The sequence below is a fragment of the Corvus kubaryi genome, unplaced genomic scaffold, assembly GCF_017639235.1.
Source record: "Corvus kubaryi isolate FWS band 111438036 unplaced genomic scaffold, C.kubaryi_AGA036_p1.0 37184, whole genome shotgun sequence".
NCBI lineage: Eukaryota > Metazoa > Chordata > Aves > Passeriformes > Corvidae > Corvus > Corvus kubaryi.
Window position 1 is genome coordinate 1,830,007 of NW_024581051.1, and position 21,958 is coordinate 1,851,964.

At 40.7% G+C, this 21,958-nt stretch overlaps 2 protein-coding genes across 5 annotated transcripts in view; one reads left to right on the plus strand and one right to left on the minus strand.

The window, feature by feature from the left end:
* Nucleotides 1–125: 125 nt before the first annotated feature.
* Nucleotides 126–7,010, plus strand: NDUFAF7 (NADH:ubiquinone oxidoreductase complex assembly factor 7). The gene is made up of 10 exons (XM_042022023.1): nucleotides 126–201; nucleotides 284–444; nucleotides 536–616; nucleotides 2,001–2,111; nucleotides 3,082–3,292; nucleotides 3,784–3,842; nucleotides 4,572–4,685; nucleotides 5,499–5,642; nucleotides 5,953–6,126; nucleotides 6,505–7,010. The coding sequence occupies exons 1-10, from the start codon at nucleotides 126–128 to the stop codon at nucleotides 6,715–6,717; spliced, it is 1,344 nt and encodes a 447-aa protein (XP_041877957.1). The 3' UTR covers nucleotides 6,718–7,010.
* Nucleotides 7,011–7,191: 181 nt separating this feature from the next.
* PRKD3 (protein kinase D3) overlaps nucleotides 7,192–21,958 on the minus strand; it is a 43,695-nt gene continuing 28,928 nt past the window's right edge. For all 4 annotated transcript variants that reach the window (XM_042022020.1, XM_042022017.1, XM_042022018.1 and 1 more), the window contains exons 11-19: nucleotides 20,822–21,098; nucleotides 17,550–17,602; nucleotides 17,104–17,176; nucleotides 14,089–14,195; nucleotides 13,382–13,543; nucleotides 12,825–12,923; nucleotides 11,751–12,018; nucleotides 10,767–10,852; nucleotides 7,192–10,104 (exon numbers count right to left, since the gene is read on the minus strand). In XM_042022020.1, the coding sequence (XP_041877954.1) occupies nucleotides 9,931–10,104; nucleotides 10,767–10,852; nucleotides 11,751–12,018; nucleotides 12,825–12,923; nucleotides 13,382–13,543; nucleotides 14,089–14,195; nucleotides 17,104–17,176; nucleotides 17,550–17,602; nucleotides 20,822–21,098 (1,299 nt within the window). In that variant the 3' untranslated portion in view covers nucleotides 7,192–9,930. The remainder of the gene's footprint in view (nucleotides 10,105–10,766; nucleotides 10,853–11,750; nucleotides 12,019–12,824; nucleotides 12,924–13,381; nucleotides 13,544–14,088; nucleotides 14,196–17,103; nucleotides 17,177–17,549; nucleotides 17,603–20,821; nucleotides 21,099–21,958) is intronic.

Below are 21,958 nucleotides of genomic sequence, written 5' to 3' on the forward strand. Positions count from 1 at the left end.
CCGGCCTCACGCAGGCGGCGGGCACGGGGCGGAGAGGAGGAGCAGGAGGACGAGGAGGAGGAGGAGGAGGAGCGAGAGAAGCGAGAGAAGCGGGAGAAGCGGGAGCCGCAGCGGGAGCCGCTGCCATGGTGCTGCTGCTCGCGCGCCGCGCGCTGCTGGCGGGCCGCCGGCGGCTCCCCCGTCCCGCCGCCCCTCCCCAGGGTGAGCGCCGCTCTCCCCCCTTTCCCTGCCGCTCCTCGCCGGGCCGCCCCGCTGAGCCCCTCTCTCCCCTCTCTCCCCACAGCTCCGGCGGCGGTGGCGCGGCTCTGCTCGGGCGCGGGGGGCGAGGCGGAGGCGGCCGACGGGGACGGGACGATGCTGCGGCACCTGGCGCGCAAGCTGCGGGCCAGCGGGCCGGTCACGGTGGCCGAGTACATGCGGGAGGCACTCACCAACCCCGGCCAGGTGCGCCGGGGCCGGGCCGGGCCGGGGGGGCCGTGCCTCGGCCCCGCCGCTCACCGCGCTCCCGGCCCCTGTGCCCGCTTCCCTCCCGCAGGGTTACTACACCCGCCGCGGCGGCGTCGGCGAGAGCGGGGACTTCATCACCTCGCCTGAAATAAGTCAGGTGTTCGGAGAGGTAATGCAGTTCCTTGCATCTTAAGTAATTTTTTTTTTCACTTTATCTATGGGGGGCTGGCTAGGATCCTGGTGGACAACAAGGTGTCCATGAGCCAGCAGTGAGCCCTTGTGGCCAAGAAGGCCAATGGGATCCTGGGGTGCAGCAGGAAGAGCATTGGCAGCAGGTCAAGGGAGGTGATCCTGCCCCTGTGCTCAGCCCTGGTGAGGCACATCTGGAGTGCTGTGTCCAGCTCTGGGCTCCTCAGGACAAGAGAGACGTGGAGCTCCTGGAGCAGCTCCAGTGGAGGGTAACAAAGATGATTAAGGGACTGGAGCATCTCTCTTATGAGGAAAGGCTGAGGGAGCTGGGCCTGTTCAGCCTCAGGAAGAGACACTGAGAGGGGACCTCATCAATGTCTGTGAGTATCTGAAGGGAGGTACCAGGAGGATGGAGCCAGGCTCTGCTCGGTGGTGCCCAGCAATAGGACAGGAGGCAATGGGCAGAAACTGATGCACAGGAAGCTCCACCTGAACATGAGGAAGAACTTCTTTACTGAGCAGGTGTCCACGCACTGGTACAGATTGCCCAGAGAGGTTGTGGAGTCTCCCTCACCAGAGACATTAAAGAACCATCTGAACACAATCCTGTGCCATGTGCTCTGGGATGACTCTGAGCAGGGAGGTTGGGCCAAATGGCCCAGTGTGGTGCCTCCCAACCTTACCTATTCTAGGATTCTGTGATTTCCATTCCAGTGTTCAGATACCTTACCAATGTCAAAATACTTGAGTAGCAATGATAAGATTCAAGTTATTTTCTGAGAGAAAAACTGATTTTGAGGGAGGAAGGAGTGTTTTGTTTTTCTGAAAGCCCTTTCATGTGTGTAGTCTGAAACACCATCTGTGCTTAGTAACACTTTCATACAGAACTTGCTTATAAATAAAAAGAGTTATGGTGGTTTTCCAGTGTGAAAACTCCCCTCAAAAAAAATCTCCAGAGTTTGATCTGGCTCATTCTGGTTTGTGTATCATTTCCAGCAGTGCAGAGTGGCTAAATTCTGTTCTCAGTGATGCTTTGGTAAATTCATTGTCAGGAAGAACAGTTGTCCAGAGGCACTTCAGCACTGATCTGCATTTGACCCTTAAGTAAAAGTTCTTGCTCCAGCCAGAACAGAGTCCCCACATTTACTGATGGAGAGTTGCTTCTGCTGGGCAGGCAGCAATCAGCCAACAGTTTTAATACTTAAAGACAAGAATGTGAAGTTATGTATCATAATTCTTAACTTTAAAATATGGAGACAGAGTGTCACCATGTTACCTTAGTTATTATCAGACAGAAGGCAGATACGATTTTCCACAAGTGCTGAAGTTACTGCTGTAACCTCTGTGTTGTTTCTCACTGACAGTTAATAGGAATATGGTACATTAGTGAATGGATGGCCATGGGCAAACCAAACACCTTCCAGCTGGTGGAGCTGGGCCCAGGGAGGGGCACCCTTACCGACGACATATTGCGGGTAGGTGAAAACTACTCACATTCTTTGTTTCTGACTTTAGTCCATAGCTACAGTGAAATCTGAAGGGATGGTGTTTTGCTGTCAGGGTTTACCTTTCCCTAGTAACCAGATCACTTCAATCAGGTTGGCAGCTCAGACTCTAATCAGAATAGATGAGTTTCTGGGACCAGGGCTCTCAGGTGAAAGCAGAACAGGGGCCAGCGTGTGCACACTGTGCAGACACACCCGCGACCTTCCAAACACCACTGGATAGAAGGGGAGGGCAGGAATATTCCCTTCTTAATTATTTCTGTGTAGGAAAACATTATCCAAACTGAAAACCATCTAGGAAGGTGTTGCTATGTGCAACTGGGATGGATCCTTAGTGCAAGGAACAGAAGCTGGGAGGACAATAACACAGGAATGAAATTGAGTTAATTCCTTTGGGGATTTCAGGGGCTTATTTCTTTTGAGTTAACCCTTTGTGCTCAGTCATGCTTGCATGGCTGTCTTAATTAAAATGCTGCTGACTCATAAACAGATTGCTAATGGGATTTAGCACCACATAAGAACTTTTATTCTATTTACATATGTTAATGAAAAAAGTAAATGTGGGATATCAAACATTTGTTTAAGGTGCCTGGGAAAACCGAACCATTTCTCTCCCAATGCTAGACCTTCTGCAGGTCTTAGAGGAGCTGCTACTACTATTCCAAATTAGCATTTCATATTGTTGCCCTTAGAGCCATGAAATGTGTGCTGGGTTTTGCAATTTTACTAGAAACATAGCAGCTTTTATTAAGATTTATGAAGAAAATCCCACTTCCTACCAAAGGAGCAAAATGCAGTCTCTCTCACTGAGATTGTTTTGTTATTAAAGCCAACTAAACCTTTTATCTTGACTGTAAATAGTGAGAAGAGAGGTTAGTACTTAAACCTTTAATGTACACAGCACAAGACTGTGCCTAATAGAATTCATCTGCCTTTATAGGTCTTCAATCAGCTCGCCTCTGTTCTTAGTAAATGTGATGTCTCTGTTCATCTGGTAGAAGTGAGCCCCAAACTCAGTGAGATCCAAGCAATGATGCTGACAGGAGGGAAGGTACAGCCAAACGCTGAGGACAAGTCTGCTTACATGAAAGGCGTTAGCAAGACTGGAATTCCCATTTTTTGGTACAGAGACATTCAAGATGTGCCACCAGGTAAGGAGCTTGAATGCCTCGTTAAAGGGATGGTGCTCTTCCCTCACTGACAGCTTTTGATAGCAGAGGGCATCTCTGCAAGCCTTCACACTGGACAGAAAAGTAGTCATATACGTATTTGTTCTTACTTGCATGAGTCTGAGGCAGGATGTTGGTTCATTTTCATCACTGCTACCTATTCTGCCTACCTTCATTTGGGGATAGCTACCCAATTTCCTATATTCTGACTTTTTCTTTTCTGGGGAAAAAAAAACTTTCACTGGCTTTGCCTGAATCTCCTTTCATGAGATAGTGATCTAAAATTCATGGACTGGAAGCTAGAGCTAGCTGTAGGAATGGTGCCTTTGATGTGTCCAAGCTGGAAGTAATTATAATTTTTTCACAACCACATTAACTAGTTTAATTCATTAAAAAGCATAAAAATATTTTAAACTGGAAGCTGCTCTGGAAGCGTTAATAATTTAATGCATTCTTTTTTTACCTTCCCACAGGTTACAGCTTTTACCTAGCACATGAGTTCTTTGATGCCCTGCCAATACATAAGTTTCAGGTATAGCAAGATTATTATTGTAATTGTGACCATCTGCTTAAACACCTTTTCTCTTTGAGGAAGAACAGAATTAAGGTGCCAAGCCAGACACATGCCCTGTCTCTGGTGATGAAATAATTCTAACTGAATTTGGACAAATAAGGCTTAATTCAGCTGATAACTGTAAAATTAGTAATTGTTCTTGAATGGAAAAACTTGAAGAAAGCTAAAGATTTCTTTCTGCTGAGAGAAATCTCAAGGTTTTGGGATTTTTTAATTTCTTATGCTACATTAATGCAGCTTTTAATTTCCACATGATTTTCTGTAATACTAATAACAAAAGACTGAAGGGCTTTCATTTGAATACTAATGAGAGTAGCAAAATAGAGGCTAATTATGATTCAGAAGAAGCTAATTAGTTTATGAAAATCACTGCTAGAATGAAATCTATTCTTTTGATAAGTCAAATGTTGCCCTGTCAATAGAAGAGGCAGCATCTTTCTTCAGAGCATCACTCATTCCTTTTAAGAATAATGAAACCTACATTTGTTGGCTCTGCAGCTGAGACTTCACCACAAGCTTTTTCAAAGGCAGTTACTGGAATTAAATAGGAATGAGTCATAGTTGTTAATAATGTATTGTGTTCCTAAAACATTTGTGAAAAGGCTTGACATGTTAGTTCAACCAAAAAAAGGAGGTACTGTGGTACCTGTTGGAGGGTTAAACGAGTACTCTGGGCTCGTTAAACAGCGAACGGAGAAAGGCTGGCGTGAGGTGTTGGTCGATATTGATCCAGAAGTTCCTGACCAGCTGCGGTTTGTCCTGTCACCATCCAGGACCCCTGCGACACAAAACTTTATTCAGGTGAGGTTATGCCTACTAGAGCTCGTCCTTACACCTTTACTGACTCTTTCAAGTACATTTAGCACTTCTCAGTTACCCTGTCAGCAAGAGGAAGGCTCTCAGTCTATAAATGGAGCTTAAAATTTCCACAAGCATTTAATTTCATATGCTGTGAAACTACAGCATAGAAATTACCACGTGTATCAAACTTTGCAAAATAGGAGCTTGAACACACAAAATGTCTCAAGAGAGCAAATTGAGGCAGCAAGTGACAGGCAGAGTTCTGCACTGTGTGTGTGGCATCACCATCCAGAGAGTGGCCCTGCCCCAGCCAGGCTCTCAGCCTGCTGCAGGGTACTCAGGGCAGCTGCCTGCTTCTGTGCCAGGCTGACCTTCAGTGGGACGTGGCTGTGATTGGTTTCTTCCTGAAGTTCACTGGATACTCAAAGCTACAAAATTAAGTACGGGAGATTAAACCAGCTACAAAGTCTCACACAGGAAGGCCTCTCTGAAGGGTGTACACAGCTGAAGCACTGTTTTTGTTCTTTCAGTACCACAGTAAGGAAGTTTCACCTAATACAGATATTCTCGGTAGAAAAATTTTCACTTGACTACAGGTTATTGAAGAGATGACTGAAATCCAGCACTCAGAAAATCCTAATTGAGAATGAGTGATTGCAAAAACTAGCTCAAGCTAGTACAGATAGCCTAGAATGCACCTCCTATACCTGTGTGTCCCAGCAAAGCAACAGCCCCAAGACATCAAGTGTGAGGGATACTTGCCCTGTGCTTGTCTGCTAATACAGGTGTTCTGGTCTTTGAACTCTGCACTAGCCAGAAGAAACAAGAGACCACGTGGAAGTGTGTCCTGAGGCTGGTGTCATCGTTCAGAGGCTTGCCTCTCGGATAGAGAAGGATGGTGGGGCTGCTCTGGTTGCAGATTATGGCCACGATGGAACCAAAACTGACACTTTCCGGGTAAGGTGTTTGCCCTGTAGCAATAAGCCAAAAGACTCTGTTATCTTTGATCATCAGGTTCTTGTAAGACAAAGTTCATGGGTGGACATAATAGCAAAAACTGCATAAAACTGAATAATTCCTGTTTAATCAGTACCCAGAGGGGTTTCTGTCAGATGGAAAGGGTAATCTGAGCTCTTGCTACATTTATGTCAAATTTTCTATGTATAATTTGCTATTCTCACCCCTCAAATGCACAACTTAGTTTTTGCTGGCCCCAGCTGTGATGGCTGGACTACAGCTGACTGTAATCTTCCAATTTCATTTTCAGGGTTTCCGGAATCACAAACTTCACAATGTGCTGAGGGCTCCAGGTACAGCAGACCTGACAGCAGATGTTGATTTCAGCTATCTTCGAAAGATGGCACAGGGAAGAACAGCTACGTTAGGCCCCATCAAACAGCGGGAGTTTTTAAAGAACATGGGCATTGACCTCCGACTGCAGGTACAGAGTGCTCACAGGCACAGGAACTCTTCCAATCCACAGGCAATACTCTTAGACAGCACAAGAGCTTTTGTAAAAATCTTTGGTTTTAAAATGAAGTTGTTCAAAATAACATGTAGGTGCGAGATAGAAAGCTGCTTCTGTAGATGTAAGTTACTCCAGATCCCTGAAAGTAAACTGATCATATTATATTTAGGAGCATTTAATGCAAAACTTGCATCAATGTATGGGCTGTGGACCACCACCAGTGATCTCACCAGTTCTACCAACCATCACAGCACTGTTAGATTAAGTGAAAAGGATGCAAGAAGGGATTGCAGGTATGCAGGAATTTATAGGAATCCAGGAAGGACTACAACGTGCATTTTTTTTTTCCAGGTGCTCTTGCAGAATTCAGGTGACACAGCAACTCGTGAGCAGTTACTTCACAGCTATGATATGCTGATGAATCCCGAGAAGATGGGGGACTGTTTTAATTTTTTTGCCCTGCTGCCTCACCAGAGACTTGTACATCCTGACAAGAAAGATAAGCCAGAATCAAAGTCTCCCCTACCACCTGTTGCTGGATTTAATGAACTGTTACTAAAGTAATTTCAGATACTATTGTAAAATGTGTGATGGCTGTTTCAGAGTAGGTCTGGTGCAGCACACTAAACCTCTTGACTGACCTGCTCAAAGCAGTTTGAGTGGAAATAAAACACTGCACGTACAAAAACAAGCACACACAGAGCAGAGCAGAATGAACAATGGTTTGGGGGTCTTATGATAGAACTGAGTGAAATATTTACTAGTGGAATCAAAACTTGTCAGTAACAAACAGATGCACTAAGGAGTCTTTAAATGTATTCAAGCTTTGGTACTTGAATAAAATCAAGATGCCTTGACATCTCTGAAGATATTTTTATAAAGAGAATAGTGACAGGATGCATGTAAAAGGAGTTCCTGCCAGCAGAATTTCCACAGCAGGACACATCTGACAGATCCACAAACAAGAAAGTATAGAACCATTTACTCCTAGGAACATTTGATAGGAGAGAGAATTCATGTAAATAAAAAGAACGAGTCTGATAGGGAAATAAATTTTATTTTCAAGCTTATCAGAGGATATTTACAAACAATGGGATGTATAAAAATATAAAAGTACTTGACAGTGTCATTTTGAGGCTATAAATTTTACATGAGCTTTTTTCTAGCATCACCATAGCACTATTGCTTGAATGAACGCAACTTAATTCATCTAGGGGTAAGGGCATTAAACACTGTAACCTACTGCTGTCAAAGTCTGCAGTAAAGGGAATAAAAAACTCAGCTATTTTTACTACTCTAGGAACTTTACTCATAATGTAAGTCTGATTTTTTTTGGTTTCTTGACTACTAGTTAGTTGCTTGTGGCTTCTATTGTCTGGCCCCATAAGTCTGCATATATCACCAGGCAATCTCCTCCAAAGGCCAACAGCATTATTTTTATTTTAATACAACTTGAAGAATAAATAGCTCACATAATATTTTGAAGCAGAGCAGACCTCATGGGGGGAGACAAAAGCCAGGCCTTCTACTTCATTACTGTCCCCTCCTTTCTCTATTCCTGTTGTGCTTTTTCAAGTGACTGAGCTGCTTTATTTCCTCACAAACACGAACACCAGAAACAACAAACCCACAGGTAAACCTGAAGTGACAGGTCAAGTATAAAATCTGAAGTTTAAAACCAAACTGCATCTACATTAGTACAGGTAGGATGGAATATAGCAATGGCTTCACTGAAATGTGGTCACTTGAGCAGTGAAGTTGAAACACAGCACTACTTCCCTTGCCAAGAGTGGGCAGATACCAAACTACCAGTGTCAGAGGTGACCGTCACGCTCTGGTTCCAGAGATGAAAAGCAGTGCCTCTCTCAAGAATCAGTCCTGAAACCCTCCCTTAACAGGGTTAAGAAGCCAGAGCTCAACCTTTGCCAACACAGACACCTACAAAACGCAGCGGCACATGGATAAAGGGCAATGGAAAAGAAAAGATGGGTTAAAGACCCAAACCTGCCTGTGGGCAATCCTTCTGCAACCGCCACTGACCACTGCCCGGTCACTGCTACTGCACGCAGCTGCCAGCCCTGAACTAACCATGTAACATTTTAAATATATCTAACAACTTAAAAAGCTGCTCACCTGTTTCCTTACCTGAATAACAACAGTAGGAAAAGCTACTTATCTACATACAAACAAAAAAGAAAATCTTTGTAGGAGAGAGGAGATATCCCAAAGCCTCTCACTGCCTTTGCAGTTCAAGCCTGTATCAGTATTTTAGAAATATTTCCAACTAAGCTCCAGTTAAGCAGCTTGGCACACCAGGGATGCATACAGCCTTCCAGCACCCTCCAGCAACACAACACTGTTATCCCACAAAAAAAGGATTTCACCTTTCATTTTTTACTATAGGACCAAAACCAAAATCCTTCCATTTGGAAGAATTCATGGCCTCAAACTTCTTTAAAATACCATGAACTTGAACTGTCCAAGGGAATTCTTTCCAAAGAACACTGCTGATTCCTCTCTATTATGCCACAAGTTTGATTAGCGGTTGGGAATCCTTCAACTGAGGCACAGAGAAAACTAAGTTAGGAGTTGGTTTTGGACTCTTCATTCAGATCAAATAGTTCTGACCACAGTAAACAGGATGGGAGGGGCTGCAGGTTAACGTGGGAAGGCAAAGTCCTTTCTCCTACAATCCAGCTGCCCTGGCAGAAGCAACAGGTGATGTGGTATCCACTGTTACTTCTAGGTTTTGAGCAGAGTTAACATACAAGCTAGCAGGCTACAAACTACTCCTGATGTAAGCCCAGGGAACCTTAAAAAAATTAGAAAATATTAAAAATTTAAAAATCTTATTACTCAAAATGACAGAAGAAAGCTGCATGTATTTTTCCCTATTTTTCCACATCCTTCTGCTAGAAGCTGGTTTTCCAGAGTGAAAAGGATATGCTACATCAAGTCTTGTGTGCTCTCTGTGCATTACTTGTGTAGTTTTAAGGCAAAATGCCTTTGGCGTGTATCAATGACATGCCAGCCTTGCACAGCAGTGCGCTGTTGTGGCTTATTGCTTTTTTTAACAGACAAAATAAAGGCCTAGCACAGTTTTGATTGTCATCTCCTTAGATTGTCAGCCAGCATTTCAAGAGGAATGTAAGAAGCTATGGGGTTTTCTTTTTTTGTTGTTGTTGGTATCTGGAAAAAGTTCAGTTAGGGCCAGGACACACATATTTAACTGTCTTAACAGCAGCAAATTATTCCTTCATCTGTGAAGCTGTATTCAACTAAACCACCCTGTTTTGCTTTAGCCAAGGTAATCTGTACTGATTTCTTTACAGAGTCTCTTCACCATCCACAGTTTAAGAAACAGGAGATGTATCTAAGTAACAGAAAACAGTCCTCTATGGCCTAGTAAAAAGAGATTAGAAAACTACTACAAAACTCTTACTGTGTAGGCTATGAAAAAAACAAAAACCCTTGAAAAACACAAACCATTCAATCTGTACACACTACATCTCTGTAACGGCTCTGTAGCCACCCAGCTCAGTGAAATGTTCCCCAACAGGGCTTATCCCACTGTCCAGTAACTACTCATAGTTAAAGTCAGGGATGGAGAAAAGCTTGTCAGATGACAGTCTGTTGCCGTGGCAATGTAGGATCCTCTGGGCTTTACACACCAAACTATGTGTACAGCATTTGGAAAGAGCAATAGCTGCTCCAAAACTTATCTTCAGTTTCTGCCTGGAGTATCCTCCTTTGCTGCAATTTAGCATAATGAACAAATCAAGGGTCTTCTTCCATGTCATCTGGATTAGGAGCCATAATGAAGTGCTGTGGGTACTCGAGGTTGTGTTCGTAAGCGTGTTCTTTCCAGCGTGCATCGTCGCTCTCGTGGGTAATGTAACGCTCTCCAATGCGCGTTTCAAATTCTCTGAGGTCAAGCCAAGTCTGGTAATCCTAAGGAGTAAAAGAGATTTAAGGAAGCAGTTTTAAGAAACAGCAGCACTACATTTCCACAGATAAATTCTGCAGTTTCTCTCCATTTTTAGTGTGAATAGCCACAAGATAAAACCAACAAGATCTGTTAAAATAAAAAGGAAAAAAAAAGAAAACCAAACACAAACACCCTCCCACAAATTGCCCCAACACTGTCCACAAAGAATAGTTCAAAATTAAATAGGCTAGTATCTAAGGTTATCAAAGCATCATATAAACTCCATTCCAAACAAACCTGTTCTAAACCAACTACAAGTTATGGCACACACCAGGTTGTGTGTCTACTTCAGCACTGAACAAACAGTGTTTGTGCTGATTTCACAGGGCTCCATGCATTCATCACTGCCCACAGTCAGGGGGGAAACCAGAACAGCAAACCCATACTGCTGTCAGACAGAAGGGAAAAGGTGGGAAGACAGTAAGACAAGTTTCCCTTGAGGAAAGAAGCCATTAACAGATGGGCAGAATCCTGGAGCACATCAAATGAAAAGCTATAACCAGAAATACTCAAGCCTTCATGAATGCTTGTTAACAGAATGTGATAGCTGCAGTTTTCATAAGCCTCTGAAGGATTTCAGCCAAAAAAATTATTCACCCTTAATAAACACAGTGAAAAAGTTTACCTGTAACCATGGGTGACTAAGGGATTTGTCAACACTGAATCGTTTTCTCATCTTCACTTGAAGCAAATTGTTTATTAAATCAATGGCTGACAAAGAAGAACAAAAATTATGTTTTTTAAATATTAATCACCTCTATCATCATTCACATGCTACAGTAGAAATTTATTTTCTATGTGTGAGTGTATTCTACACTGAACTTTAAATTTAACCAAGCTCTTGAATTTTATATTTAGCTTTGCTTATGTTAAATGAGGCTACAAAATAGGGGTGGGGTAAGTTCCCCCTACTTTTGATGGAAACACTAAAAGCTTTACTGTGTTATTCATTAATCTTTTTCCCTACTGATTTTAGTGATTTTCAGATGTGCCTAAAAAGCTTGCGCATAAGCCTGTGTTCCACAACGACGTGGGTACTCCCACTGTTGTATACTTTTGTATACGTCCTTCCACATCTACCCGTGTGTTAATCATGTATTAACCAAACATGGTAACAACATATAACCAAAGCTGGCAGTGGAGAGCTCTAGAGACCAGCCTTGTAAACTTCTGGGTTGTTCAGACCTGACATTTAAATCCATGCTTGCTAATGTACAAAACTAAAATTCCAGATTCAACTTTGAACCGTTTCTGTGATTATAGTTTGGCTAAAATAAGCCAGCATTCAGGAAATACCCACACATTAGTTAACTTTTCCTTGGGACTTCTGGGAAGTGTCAGATTACCCATCCCATTTGTCATGCATGAAATTCATTTTTCTTGCTAAATCTCCTGACTCTCCTGCCCTGAAAATTAGCTAAAGCATTATATTTCACAGTTTATCTTTCACAGATATATTTAGCTCTTATTTATCCACTTTGGCATAGTCTACTAAACTCAAACTATCAATAATTTTCACACTCCTTTCTAAATGAACCTTGAGGTTTAAGCATTTGAATGTGTTATCTACATACACAAACATTCTAATAGAGAAAATTAATTTCTTTACCTTCACTAGAAATTTCCTTCCAAGGGTTTGGTGGGTACATAAATGCTGCATTTTGAATCTGGTCATTGATATCCTCATCTTCATTAAATGGGAATGTACCACTGAGGCTCACATAGACAATAACTCCTACTGACCACATGTCTAGGGAGCGGTTGTAGCCTTTGCTCCTGAGCACTTCAGGGGCGAGGTACGCAGGAGTCCCCACCACAGAGCGCCGGAAAGACTTCTCACCAATGATGCGTGCAAAGCCAAAATCACACAGCTTCACCTGCAGAAGCAACAACACATTTTTAAACTGAGAAATCTCTGCTTGACTTCACACCCTTTCTGCCATCACTTAAAGCAGACACAAGACCCCATGTACGCCAGTCAGTTAAGGTTTTAGGTTGCTGGGTTTGCAACATGCAGGTCAGCCATGCTTCAGATCAAGACCTGAACTGGCCTTGCACAGACTTGGGTCTGAGGCAGTTTGTGTATCACGTGGCCACAAGTGTGCAAATAAGGACATAAGATCTTGATTCCAAACCCAGCTCATTTTCAGAGGGGAATCCTCACTCTCACAAGGTACAGAACCAAAATTTAAAATGCACATGAATCCCAGCCAAATCACATCCCTCATAATTGTATTCCAGAAGCTGGAGGCTTCAGTACACAGAAATCAAACACTGAGTTTTAGCTTGAACTCAGACCCAGCCAGCTCTTGAGAGAATATCCCGGTCAAAAGCATTAACAGCTGGCACATGCACCGATGCTCAAATCTTCATGGTTCTGCAACAGTTCCTTGGCTTGAACACAGCAGGCACTTGTGGACATAAAAGGATTCAGATCAAGTCCAACACGTAATCCCAAGTCAATAAGCCCTCCTCAGGGTATAAGAAAGAGCAATGCACTAAAGGTACTTAATGGGAGAAGGGAAAAAAAGAAGACAACTACAAAACATGCAGTTCAAGTAATTCTAGAGTAAGTCAGCTGAAAATCCCACAAGAGGTCACTTTTTAAGCAGCAACATCGATATTGCTTTAAAAAAAAGCCCCAATGAATAGTAATAAAAAGTATTGTTTAATCTTCACTCACTTGAGGGAATGGTTCTGCTGATGCTAGTAGTACATTTTCTGGTTTTAAATCACAGTGCACAATATTCTTGAAGTGTAAATTCCTCAAAGCAACAAGTATCTACAAAATGAAAGAACATTTTCAGAACACATTCAAGCAGATCAGAAGTGTCAAAAGACACGCACATTAACCAATACAGCAATTTTTATCAACACAGTCCTCAAGAACTAACCCATGTATACTGTGCAAGCACTGTTTTTTCCAGCCTGCCAAGACTTGAAAACAATGGGGTTTATTTTCCCCACCCTTCCCCCCCCCACCTCTGTCTTTTCAAATGCTTACTGTTTTGACATTCATCTTTAGATGTCCATAATGTTATGTCTTGGGAAAGAAGGGTCAAAAAAATTAACATAATTAACATTCAAAGTTCTTTTCTTGTTTATTCAACTTTCATTAGATGTGCAGCTCTCTACACTGTCTCTTCAAATAACAATACAGAAAACCTCTTCTCCAAATTCTCCTAATTACAAAACCCATATCTAGCCTTTCCTCTAAAAGCAGAGGAACTGAATGCCCACCTGAGTGACCATGAACTTAGTTATTCGTTCTGGAAGTCGACTTTTCTCACTGGAAAGAATCATCTCTAGCATATCTCCATGCAGCTTTTCCATCACAACAAAGACCCGTTCTGGGGTTTCAAACATACATTCCAGGTTCACGATCCCAGGATGATGCAAATTCTAAAATAAAGTAGCATAGGTACATCTTGAATTTCACAGAAACGTTGCCCACAAATCAAAGCACAGTTAGGTGGAGAGTTAGAGGTGAAAAAAAAAATCTGTGGGAAGAAACAAGCTTGAAATAAATGTCAAACCATGAAATATGCCAACTACTAAGGATAATTGGTTTGATACAAATTAGCTATAATGATTAATTTCACAGCTGATGCATGTTCTGTACTCAAGCTACCAAGTATAAGAATAATACTCAAAGACTGAGGAGCCAGTAGTGGAAAACAGCAGAAAATAATACTGAGGGAGACAACATGGAGCCAAAGTACCTATGTTTGGTGTATCCCCTACAGGGGGGTAGATATCACCCCAAGTTATCAACTCTATCAAGTAGTCAGGAATTCCTGCTCTTCTAAGATTCCTTCTTACAACAGTACTCAGAAATCACAGACGTAAATTTAAAAATCAATTCAGAGCACTTACACACAATACAAAAACTCCTTAATGGTTTATTTAAGACAAAACTCCAGCGTGATCCAAAAACGCTTTCATACCTGGAGAATGGCTACTTCATTACGAAGCTGACTTTCCTGTTTAGTTGGGAACCTCATCTTGTCAATGACTTTGATAGCCACATCTCTTCCAGTCTTCCTGTGTTTTCCTAAACAGAAAGTCAGTGTGAGCCATCAAGAGGTAGAAGCAATTCATAGCTATAAAATATTACAGCAGAAATTCATTTTTGGGGAAACAAGTATATTCTGTCAAGTGTGCAATATTACCATATTTATATCTAGAATTGCAAATAGTATAGGAGTAAAAGAAGTGATCAGCCTCCACAGGAATTCTGTAGTTTAAATTTAAACCAGTTACCACTCTGCTGTCGGGTACACACACAGACATTAGATGTATTGCGTGAAGGTTTTGCTCATGCAAGGGATTTGCACATGAGCAAGTAATAACTACTCCATAGCATATTGCTTCTCCTGTAAAAACAACAATTCAAGGCCAAAGTGAAGACAGATCTAAAAACCCACTCCAGTGGTTTCACGGGCTCCACATGCACAGGAAATTACACACCTAATACTCTACGGGAACATGAGAGTAATTAGGTGCCCCAAAGAACAGCAACACATTTAACACCCTGGGCAGTTTGCTGTGATGAAAAAGCTCTAAAAGATGGTGGTAAGAAAAACACCATGCTGACAGCACCACATACTATTTCTTGCTGCAACCTGCATCAGCTGCATGAGAAGCATTTTGCAATATGCAGGGAGGCTGTATCAAGGGCTAGGTGAGGAGCTGTTAATGTTTCCCCAGCTTCTTCACAGCTGCTGAACTGGTTTCTTTCAGTCACATCAGAGAGGTTAATAGGATCACACACACACACTGCAAGACCTTGGAAACCTAAGACATTTAATACTGAAGTACTACAGAACAGTAAGTCTACACCAAAGAAAAGTGTCATTATCTGCTCAGCGAAGGGTTTGGATGCCATTTGAGGAAAAGGGACAACACACACAGCTACAGTGCAAGTGGCACAGAAGGGTCTACCAGCACTGCTGTGGGGAGCCCAGGTACACCTCAGTAGCCACCAGCCAGCCTCCCCTGCTGCTCTGTGGTCAGCACTGGTGGCCAGGGCTTAGGCAGGGCACAGGAACTGCTCCACAGGCTGCTCTGCCAAGCAAGTACTGCACCTGCCTTTGACACCATCATGACTAAAGGGCTTATCTCCACCAGATGAAGGAAATTATACTGAAATGTAGCAGAAATACAATCAATTACAAACTAGATGCAAAACACTATGCAAATGCTACTAGACTGCTAAGGAATGATAAGCAAACCAACTCATCTAACAAAACACCTAACTACGGAAGCTAGACTACAGCTAAAAATTGTCCATGAAGAGTAACAGAAAAGCAGCTTGAAAATTCCTTTTATTAAACAAAACACAACCAGCCAGTTTTTAGTGCAAGTTTTACATCAGTAAGAAAATGTCAAAAATAGCTTTTTCTGTCTCCCTTTTTCAGATCTTTCAAACTAATCAAAACAGGAAAAGCAGAGGGAAACTGTTCTCACTGATGCAGGAGTGGGATATCTATATCTTATAACTTTTGATTTACAATTTGGAAATGTTTCTCAAGAATAGGGGACACAAAAAATACAACATAAAAGAAAAACCCAATCCAAACCCCACAACAATGAAAGCAACTTAATTCTACCGTTAACTGTCACCATTATTTCAGTAAGACTACACAGGTGGGGATAAGCCAGTATCAGAAGTTACCAGAGCTAATCTCCCCAAATACTAGCAAAAATTAAGCAGTGTGCAGAGGCAGCAAAACCATAGTCTTTTACATTGTCTTTTCATACTCTTTCAGCTTGTGATTTTATCTTAAGAAGTATGCATATCCTATATATTTTAAGCCCTCATTCAGTAAAAAAAAAAAAATTATAAAAGTTTTTTATAATTTTTTATTATGCTTACAAGCACTTGTAAGCACTGAATCATGCAAAATACCAAGCTGAGATTTATTTACAAGGCAATTTAGGAAAAATAAAAGCCAACCATTAAAATAAGTGTCTGCATTTGTTCATTTCTATTCATAAGAGAGGGAGCACACTTTGATTCGCACTCTGCTTTAAGAAATACAGAGGGAGCAAAAAACCTGACCTCTTTCAAGAGTGATGTAAAACCAGACCAAACTGTATTTCCACCAAGCAGTTTAGAAGTAATAAAGTATCTTACTACGCAATTGACACACAGAAAAATCATAGCTACAATACTTCCTGATTAGAAAGAAAACATGACAGAAACAGAAAGATTACCACTTGTAAATCATTACTTATGACTTTTTCTTTCTTTCCAGATTTATGGTCTGTGGCTTTCTCAACACTTGAGAAATAAACAAGATTAAAAACAAAAAAGAGAGAGATAGAAACAGAGTTCATATGCATTTCTAGTATTTCTTCTTTTTTTGTGATTACATACTAAAAACAAGTTATATGCTGTAACAGAAGGTTTTAAAATACTAGACTTGAAACCTAGGACTAAGACTCTTGACAAAGAATACCTCTTTCTACTTTACCCTGCTGACAGAAATTTGTTTGCATAAAATACATCAATACTATGTTTGCATCCATACTGTCAAACCATAAACTATATGTTTTTCTAATTGCTTTTAGCCACATCTCTCAGGTGTCATTCAAAACAAGTATAACTGACAGCAAATATATGACTTCTAATACTGTGTAACACAAACAACAGTGTTAGAATTTGCAATATAAAAAAAATCATTAAACATGGCCAAATTGGATTGCTTTGTATTTAACAGTGGTCAAAATACAATGCATAGTCTAAACTGATTATGATGCCAATGCAAAACTGTAAATGCAAGAATTTTAAGAAATACTGTATGTAAAACTGCAGAGACGTGCAGCAAAATAAAACTTTTAACAAGATGAACTTCACCTAGACATTCTAGATACAGCTAAGTAAACATGAAAAGGGTAATTTTATCAAGGAGACATTCTACCTTAATAAATGCATAATGGAACACAATGCAATTTACCTCCATATACAATTCCAAACTGACCAGAACCCAGCACCTCATCAGCAAATATTTGGTACACAGAGCTGATATCCTAATGCATGAGAAAAAGAAATCACAAATATCAGGAGTCGTTAAAATGTTCAGGACGGAATTAGTTATTACTGGCTAGGCTGTAATTATATTTGGCATTAATCAAACTCTGTAAAAGGTACCATCATTACACTGAATGGAGTGGGAAAACACAACAAGCTTTCTCTGAAGAGGATCCAATGAGCTGCACCGTAAGCAGGGACATACATTCATAAAAACTAACAGCCATGGTAGGTAAGTAAGTTACTTCCTGCATATAACATGGACTTCTTTACCTACAGTGCTCTGGTATTGCTTTCTCATCCAGACACTATCAACTACTTTATAATACTCAGATAAATAAATATCACTATAATACAATGCACATGACTCACCACATTCTCCTGGACCTGGCAATTTGAAACAGAGATGCTTAGAGACAACTCTTCTGCAATAAAGAAGATAAAGCCAAGTAAGTAAATAGAAAGGGCAGACTTTTTCTAGTAAAAAGATGAGAAAAAATGCAAATCAACAAAAACCCCTTACTGACTTCTAACCCAGTATTGGTGAAATGATTTTTACTGTTGTTCTGCAGAACCTTCGTAACCTGAAACTCATTTTACAGATTGATTAGATAAATAACTCTGGGAGTTTTGCTGGGATTGCTTGTCTTTTTTTCTCCTATCCCTGATAACAAAAATAGTAGAACAATACAAGTGTGTATAAAATAGACAGCTGGAAAACCAAATGCAATAGCAATTGTATCATAGTTCATTAAAGAATAATGATTTCTGGTAGCAATAAAGAAAAATACAGGCAAGAGGAGCAGGTAGATCCCTCATAGCCAAATGAATGTGGCTTCTTATCTTCCGTGGCACTAAGATATACAGAATTAATGCATAAGAAAAGGAAACATATCAAAGAAAGCAAGTAACAGAAGAACTGATAAATAAAAAAACAATAAAGCCCATAATATTAAAAAAATCTTTGTTTCATGGATAAACTACAAAAGTATATCAATCCTTGGAATATAAGGGCACATTCAGGAAGTATAATTTCCAAGTAGAAGTATCAGATAAAGAATTAGAATTCTTCAGTCTGAAGCAGCCATTGACATGAATTTTTCATTACAGGAAAACACTGATGCATAGGCAAGAAGAGATATACCAAGGAAGGTAGAAAACACCCTTCTCCTTTGAATTCCAAGACCAAAGTAAAGCATCTTAGACTAACAGACACCTATCACTTGATGTTGGGGTCTCTCTCTCTGGAGACATTCTAGGCCCACCTGGATATGCTCCTGTGTAACCTGCTCTGTGTGACTCTGAACTGTCAGTGGGGTTGGACTGGATGATCTCCAGAGGTCCCTTCCAACCCCAGCAATTCTGTGATATTATTATAACTTAAAGAAAAAAAGAATGAATTATACACTAGGTAGATAGAAAAGACATTATAGATTTACTAGCACTTTGAAAAGAGCCTTTATCATCCTAAGAAGGGCCTTGCACTTTAAAAACACAATTTTAGATAAAAAAAGAAGACATCTGTATTTCATTTTTGCCACCTGTGCTTTATCTCAAAGAAGGAATTTACAGACAAGATAGGAACAGATGCTAATTCTCAAAGACACTCTGAATTCTGCATCTGAAATATGAACATGTTTATGCATACTGATTATTGACTATAGCCAGGTCTGTATCGAAGTAACCGTACAGAAAACAACAGAAAACAATAAAGAAGTCAGACAAAAAATCCCTAACGTCAACAAAAACTGCAGCAAGGTAACTAGAAAACGAAGATACAGTTTTTGAAAGTGTTTTACAGAACACACTGAACCCTTCTCCACAGATGGCTACAGAGCACAAAATAACTCAGAGGTAAGGAGTGAGTTATTCCTTCCAAATAAATCCATTTTTCTAGCGTCTGAAATGTGCAAAAGTGCTGAGAAGTAGTCACTTCTAAGAAGTAGTCACTTCCTAAGAAATTAGTAATGCCACAACTCAATACATAATCTACACCAGGTAAACAGCTTACTTTCTCTCTCATTTTACCATGGTTACACCGGATTTTTTGCTATGGCTCAGACTGGAAGAACATCCTCATTTCTAACTACCTCTGGCAAGAATGTGGAATAAAATAACTAGATAGTGTCTTGTGGACACTGACGCTACAAATTCCCTGCTGCTGCAAGTATTTCAAGCACTAGCAATGTCTCCCTCCTCCTTTTGGTCTTTTCATTTGAAAGTATGTATTTGAGACTTTGGGGACTTCTTTTTTTAACTAAAATCGAATTACCTTAAAGGCTCTGGAGATACATTTCATGATTCACAAAGTGTAGGAAGAAGAGGGATGAACAGACATTTTTTGGTCTTCTGAGAGTTTTAAAACCAACCTGAGTTGTCTAAAAATATGTGAATGCCACTCCCTGACTCACAGTAGTTTCTTATACTCCTACAATCCTAAACATACTAAAATACTTCCCCTCGGCATTTACTGCTGTAGTTGTAATCCCTACCAGTGTCAATGAAATGTTATTTTTTATATCTGAAAAAATACTTGTTTTGGAAAAATCAACTGTCTTTGCAAGTCTGTCAGCAACAGTAAGCCTTAGGAGCTAGAAAATGAAGGAAGCGTGTGTGTATATATATATATATGAAACTAAAAATTCCGTATCAAAAGTGGCATTTTATGTATGTATAAAGCCAGGTATGAGGCATCATCCTACAGATATGTTTCTTCACTGTAATTGAATACCAGTACCAGTACTGTCATTTCATAATTTACTATTTTAGACCATTGCTGCATTTCCAGAAAGTGCCTTTACCTCAGACTAGCTCCTACATGTTCTTAACTGCTGCTGGTACAGAGTAGCCAGATATCAGAGACAGAGAAACTGATCTCAGAATCTCCTGCAAAAGAAAATTTTACTACAAGGAGATTAAAGAGTAGGAATTCGAAAGGAAACTAAAGAGTGAAAGCATAAATCTCAGTACAGAATGAGAATGAATGTTGTTGCAAGGAACAAGGAGATGTCTGAAAAGAAAGAACACAATACGTAAGTTTAGTGGAGCCTTGATAATGAGTGTGATCCTATGCCAGAGGAAAAAAGGGAGGGCAGGTGCATAAAACGAAGACTAGGGTACTTCTTATAACTATGCACAGCTCAGAAAAGTTTCTTCCATCACTGATGGTATTTACATTGCAACACTAACTCCTTTTCTTCTCCTTAGCCACTGACATCTCACAGAATTTTTACAATATACATATATATATAGATGCTAACATCAAAAGGCATCCAAATTCAGTTCCTTCCAAGTGTATGTAAACAATCTGAATATATTTAATTAGTTATGTATATTAGAAATATCTAATCTATGCTCCCTTTTTACATCCATGTGTGTGCTCTTAGTGCTCCTACAATAAAACTCTGCCTTCGGCATTCATATTGTAAATCTGGTTTTTTACTACTTTTTGCTACAACAGATTAAAGGATTTGCCTACCCTCCACAAACCTGAGGGTCACTTTTTAGAGACTCATGGAAAATTATGGACCCAATTCAGCAGATAATCAACAGACAATACTTCACTCTAAATAAGCACTTTTCCAAAAGGAATCACTACCATCAGCAGCTTCAGCATATGAATAGTGCCTTGTCTGCCTGCTTACTGTGATCTTTTCCTTGTCCTGCAGCAGTGCAAACGCTAGCTTGAGGAGTGACTGGCATCAAGGCCTGGCGAATGGCTTTCTCCCAGCCCTGAGCTACGTCAAGTCCAACTCCGGAGGCAGCAAGAACTGGACTGTGATGAGTGCTGCCATTGTTCTCGCCAACAAAGTACACCATCGTGTCAGTGATGATCTCAAAACAGTAGGGGTTGCTGCCCTGCACCACGTTTGAAAAATCTCGAGGCTGAGTCACCTGGAGAATTTCTGAAAGTGGAATCTCCTGAAGAAAGATATTAAAGATTAAAAAATGAAAATGCACATAATATTTTTATAAACTAACACTCATAACTTCAAGCGTTGCAAAGAAACCAAATCAAATCAATCAAAAAAAACAAAACCAAGACACCAAGCTTCATAAATAAATTTAAACTGTGCATGATCATTGCCCACCCAGTTTTCTGAATTTCTATATACAAGCCTAGACAGACTTTCAGGCCCACCACAGCTGTCTCCATACAACTACATTTTCTACTCAAACTACATTTATATTCATCATGAGACACACGCCCATTGCATGTGTAAACAATGCACAACAGAATGACCATCTTCCCCTTGCAGTTTATACAGCTTAGGCAGAGAAGAGCATGAGGGGGAAAAAGTGAGACAGTAACATTAAGGAGAGGATGCAGTTATACAAGCTAGTCAATAAGCACTGCTTTGTGCATCGGAATAGTTCTGGGTAAAGATCCTCTTTCATACAGATATTATCTGATATTATCTGCATACAGATATTATCCTCTACCTGGTCAGTTTAAGACCATGGTACAAGAGTATTACAGAACAGATCTGAAGGAAGAAATGGTTTCAAGTTCATGCTAGCTGGAGGACATTTCACATCCATGGGAAGGCGTGCAGGTGCATGTCACTTGCAAGAGCAGTGAACAAGCAGGTGAACACCAGGCTGGCATTAGAGGGACAAGAGACAGCAGCTGATTGAGATGAAGAGTAAATAAATGTAAAGGCAAAAACTGTGAATTACTCCAACAGCAAAGACAAACAATCAGATCTAAGCAGTTAAAACAAGGGATGCGAAGGGGCAAGTCAAAGGACTAAAAGCACTGACGTAACAGAGCAACAAGC

What these genes read in the sequence shown, in the direction of transcription:
- NDUFAF7 (XM_042022023.1), top strand. Translation starts at nt 126, where the DNA reads ATGGTGCTGCTGCTCGCGCGCCGCGCGCTGCTGGCGGGCCGCCGGCGG. An exon ending in TCCCGCCGCCCCTCCCCAGG is followed by an intron (nt 202 to 283) that starts GTGAGCGCCGCT and finishes CTCTCCCCACAG; the next exon opens with CTCCGGCGGCGGTGGCGCGG. An exon ending in CACTCACCAACCCCGGCCAG is followed by an intron (nt 445 to 535) that starts GTGCGCCGGGGC and finishes TCCCTCCCGCAG; the next exon opens with GGTTACTACACCCGCCGCGG.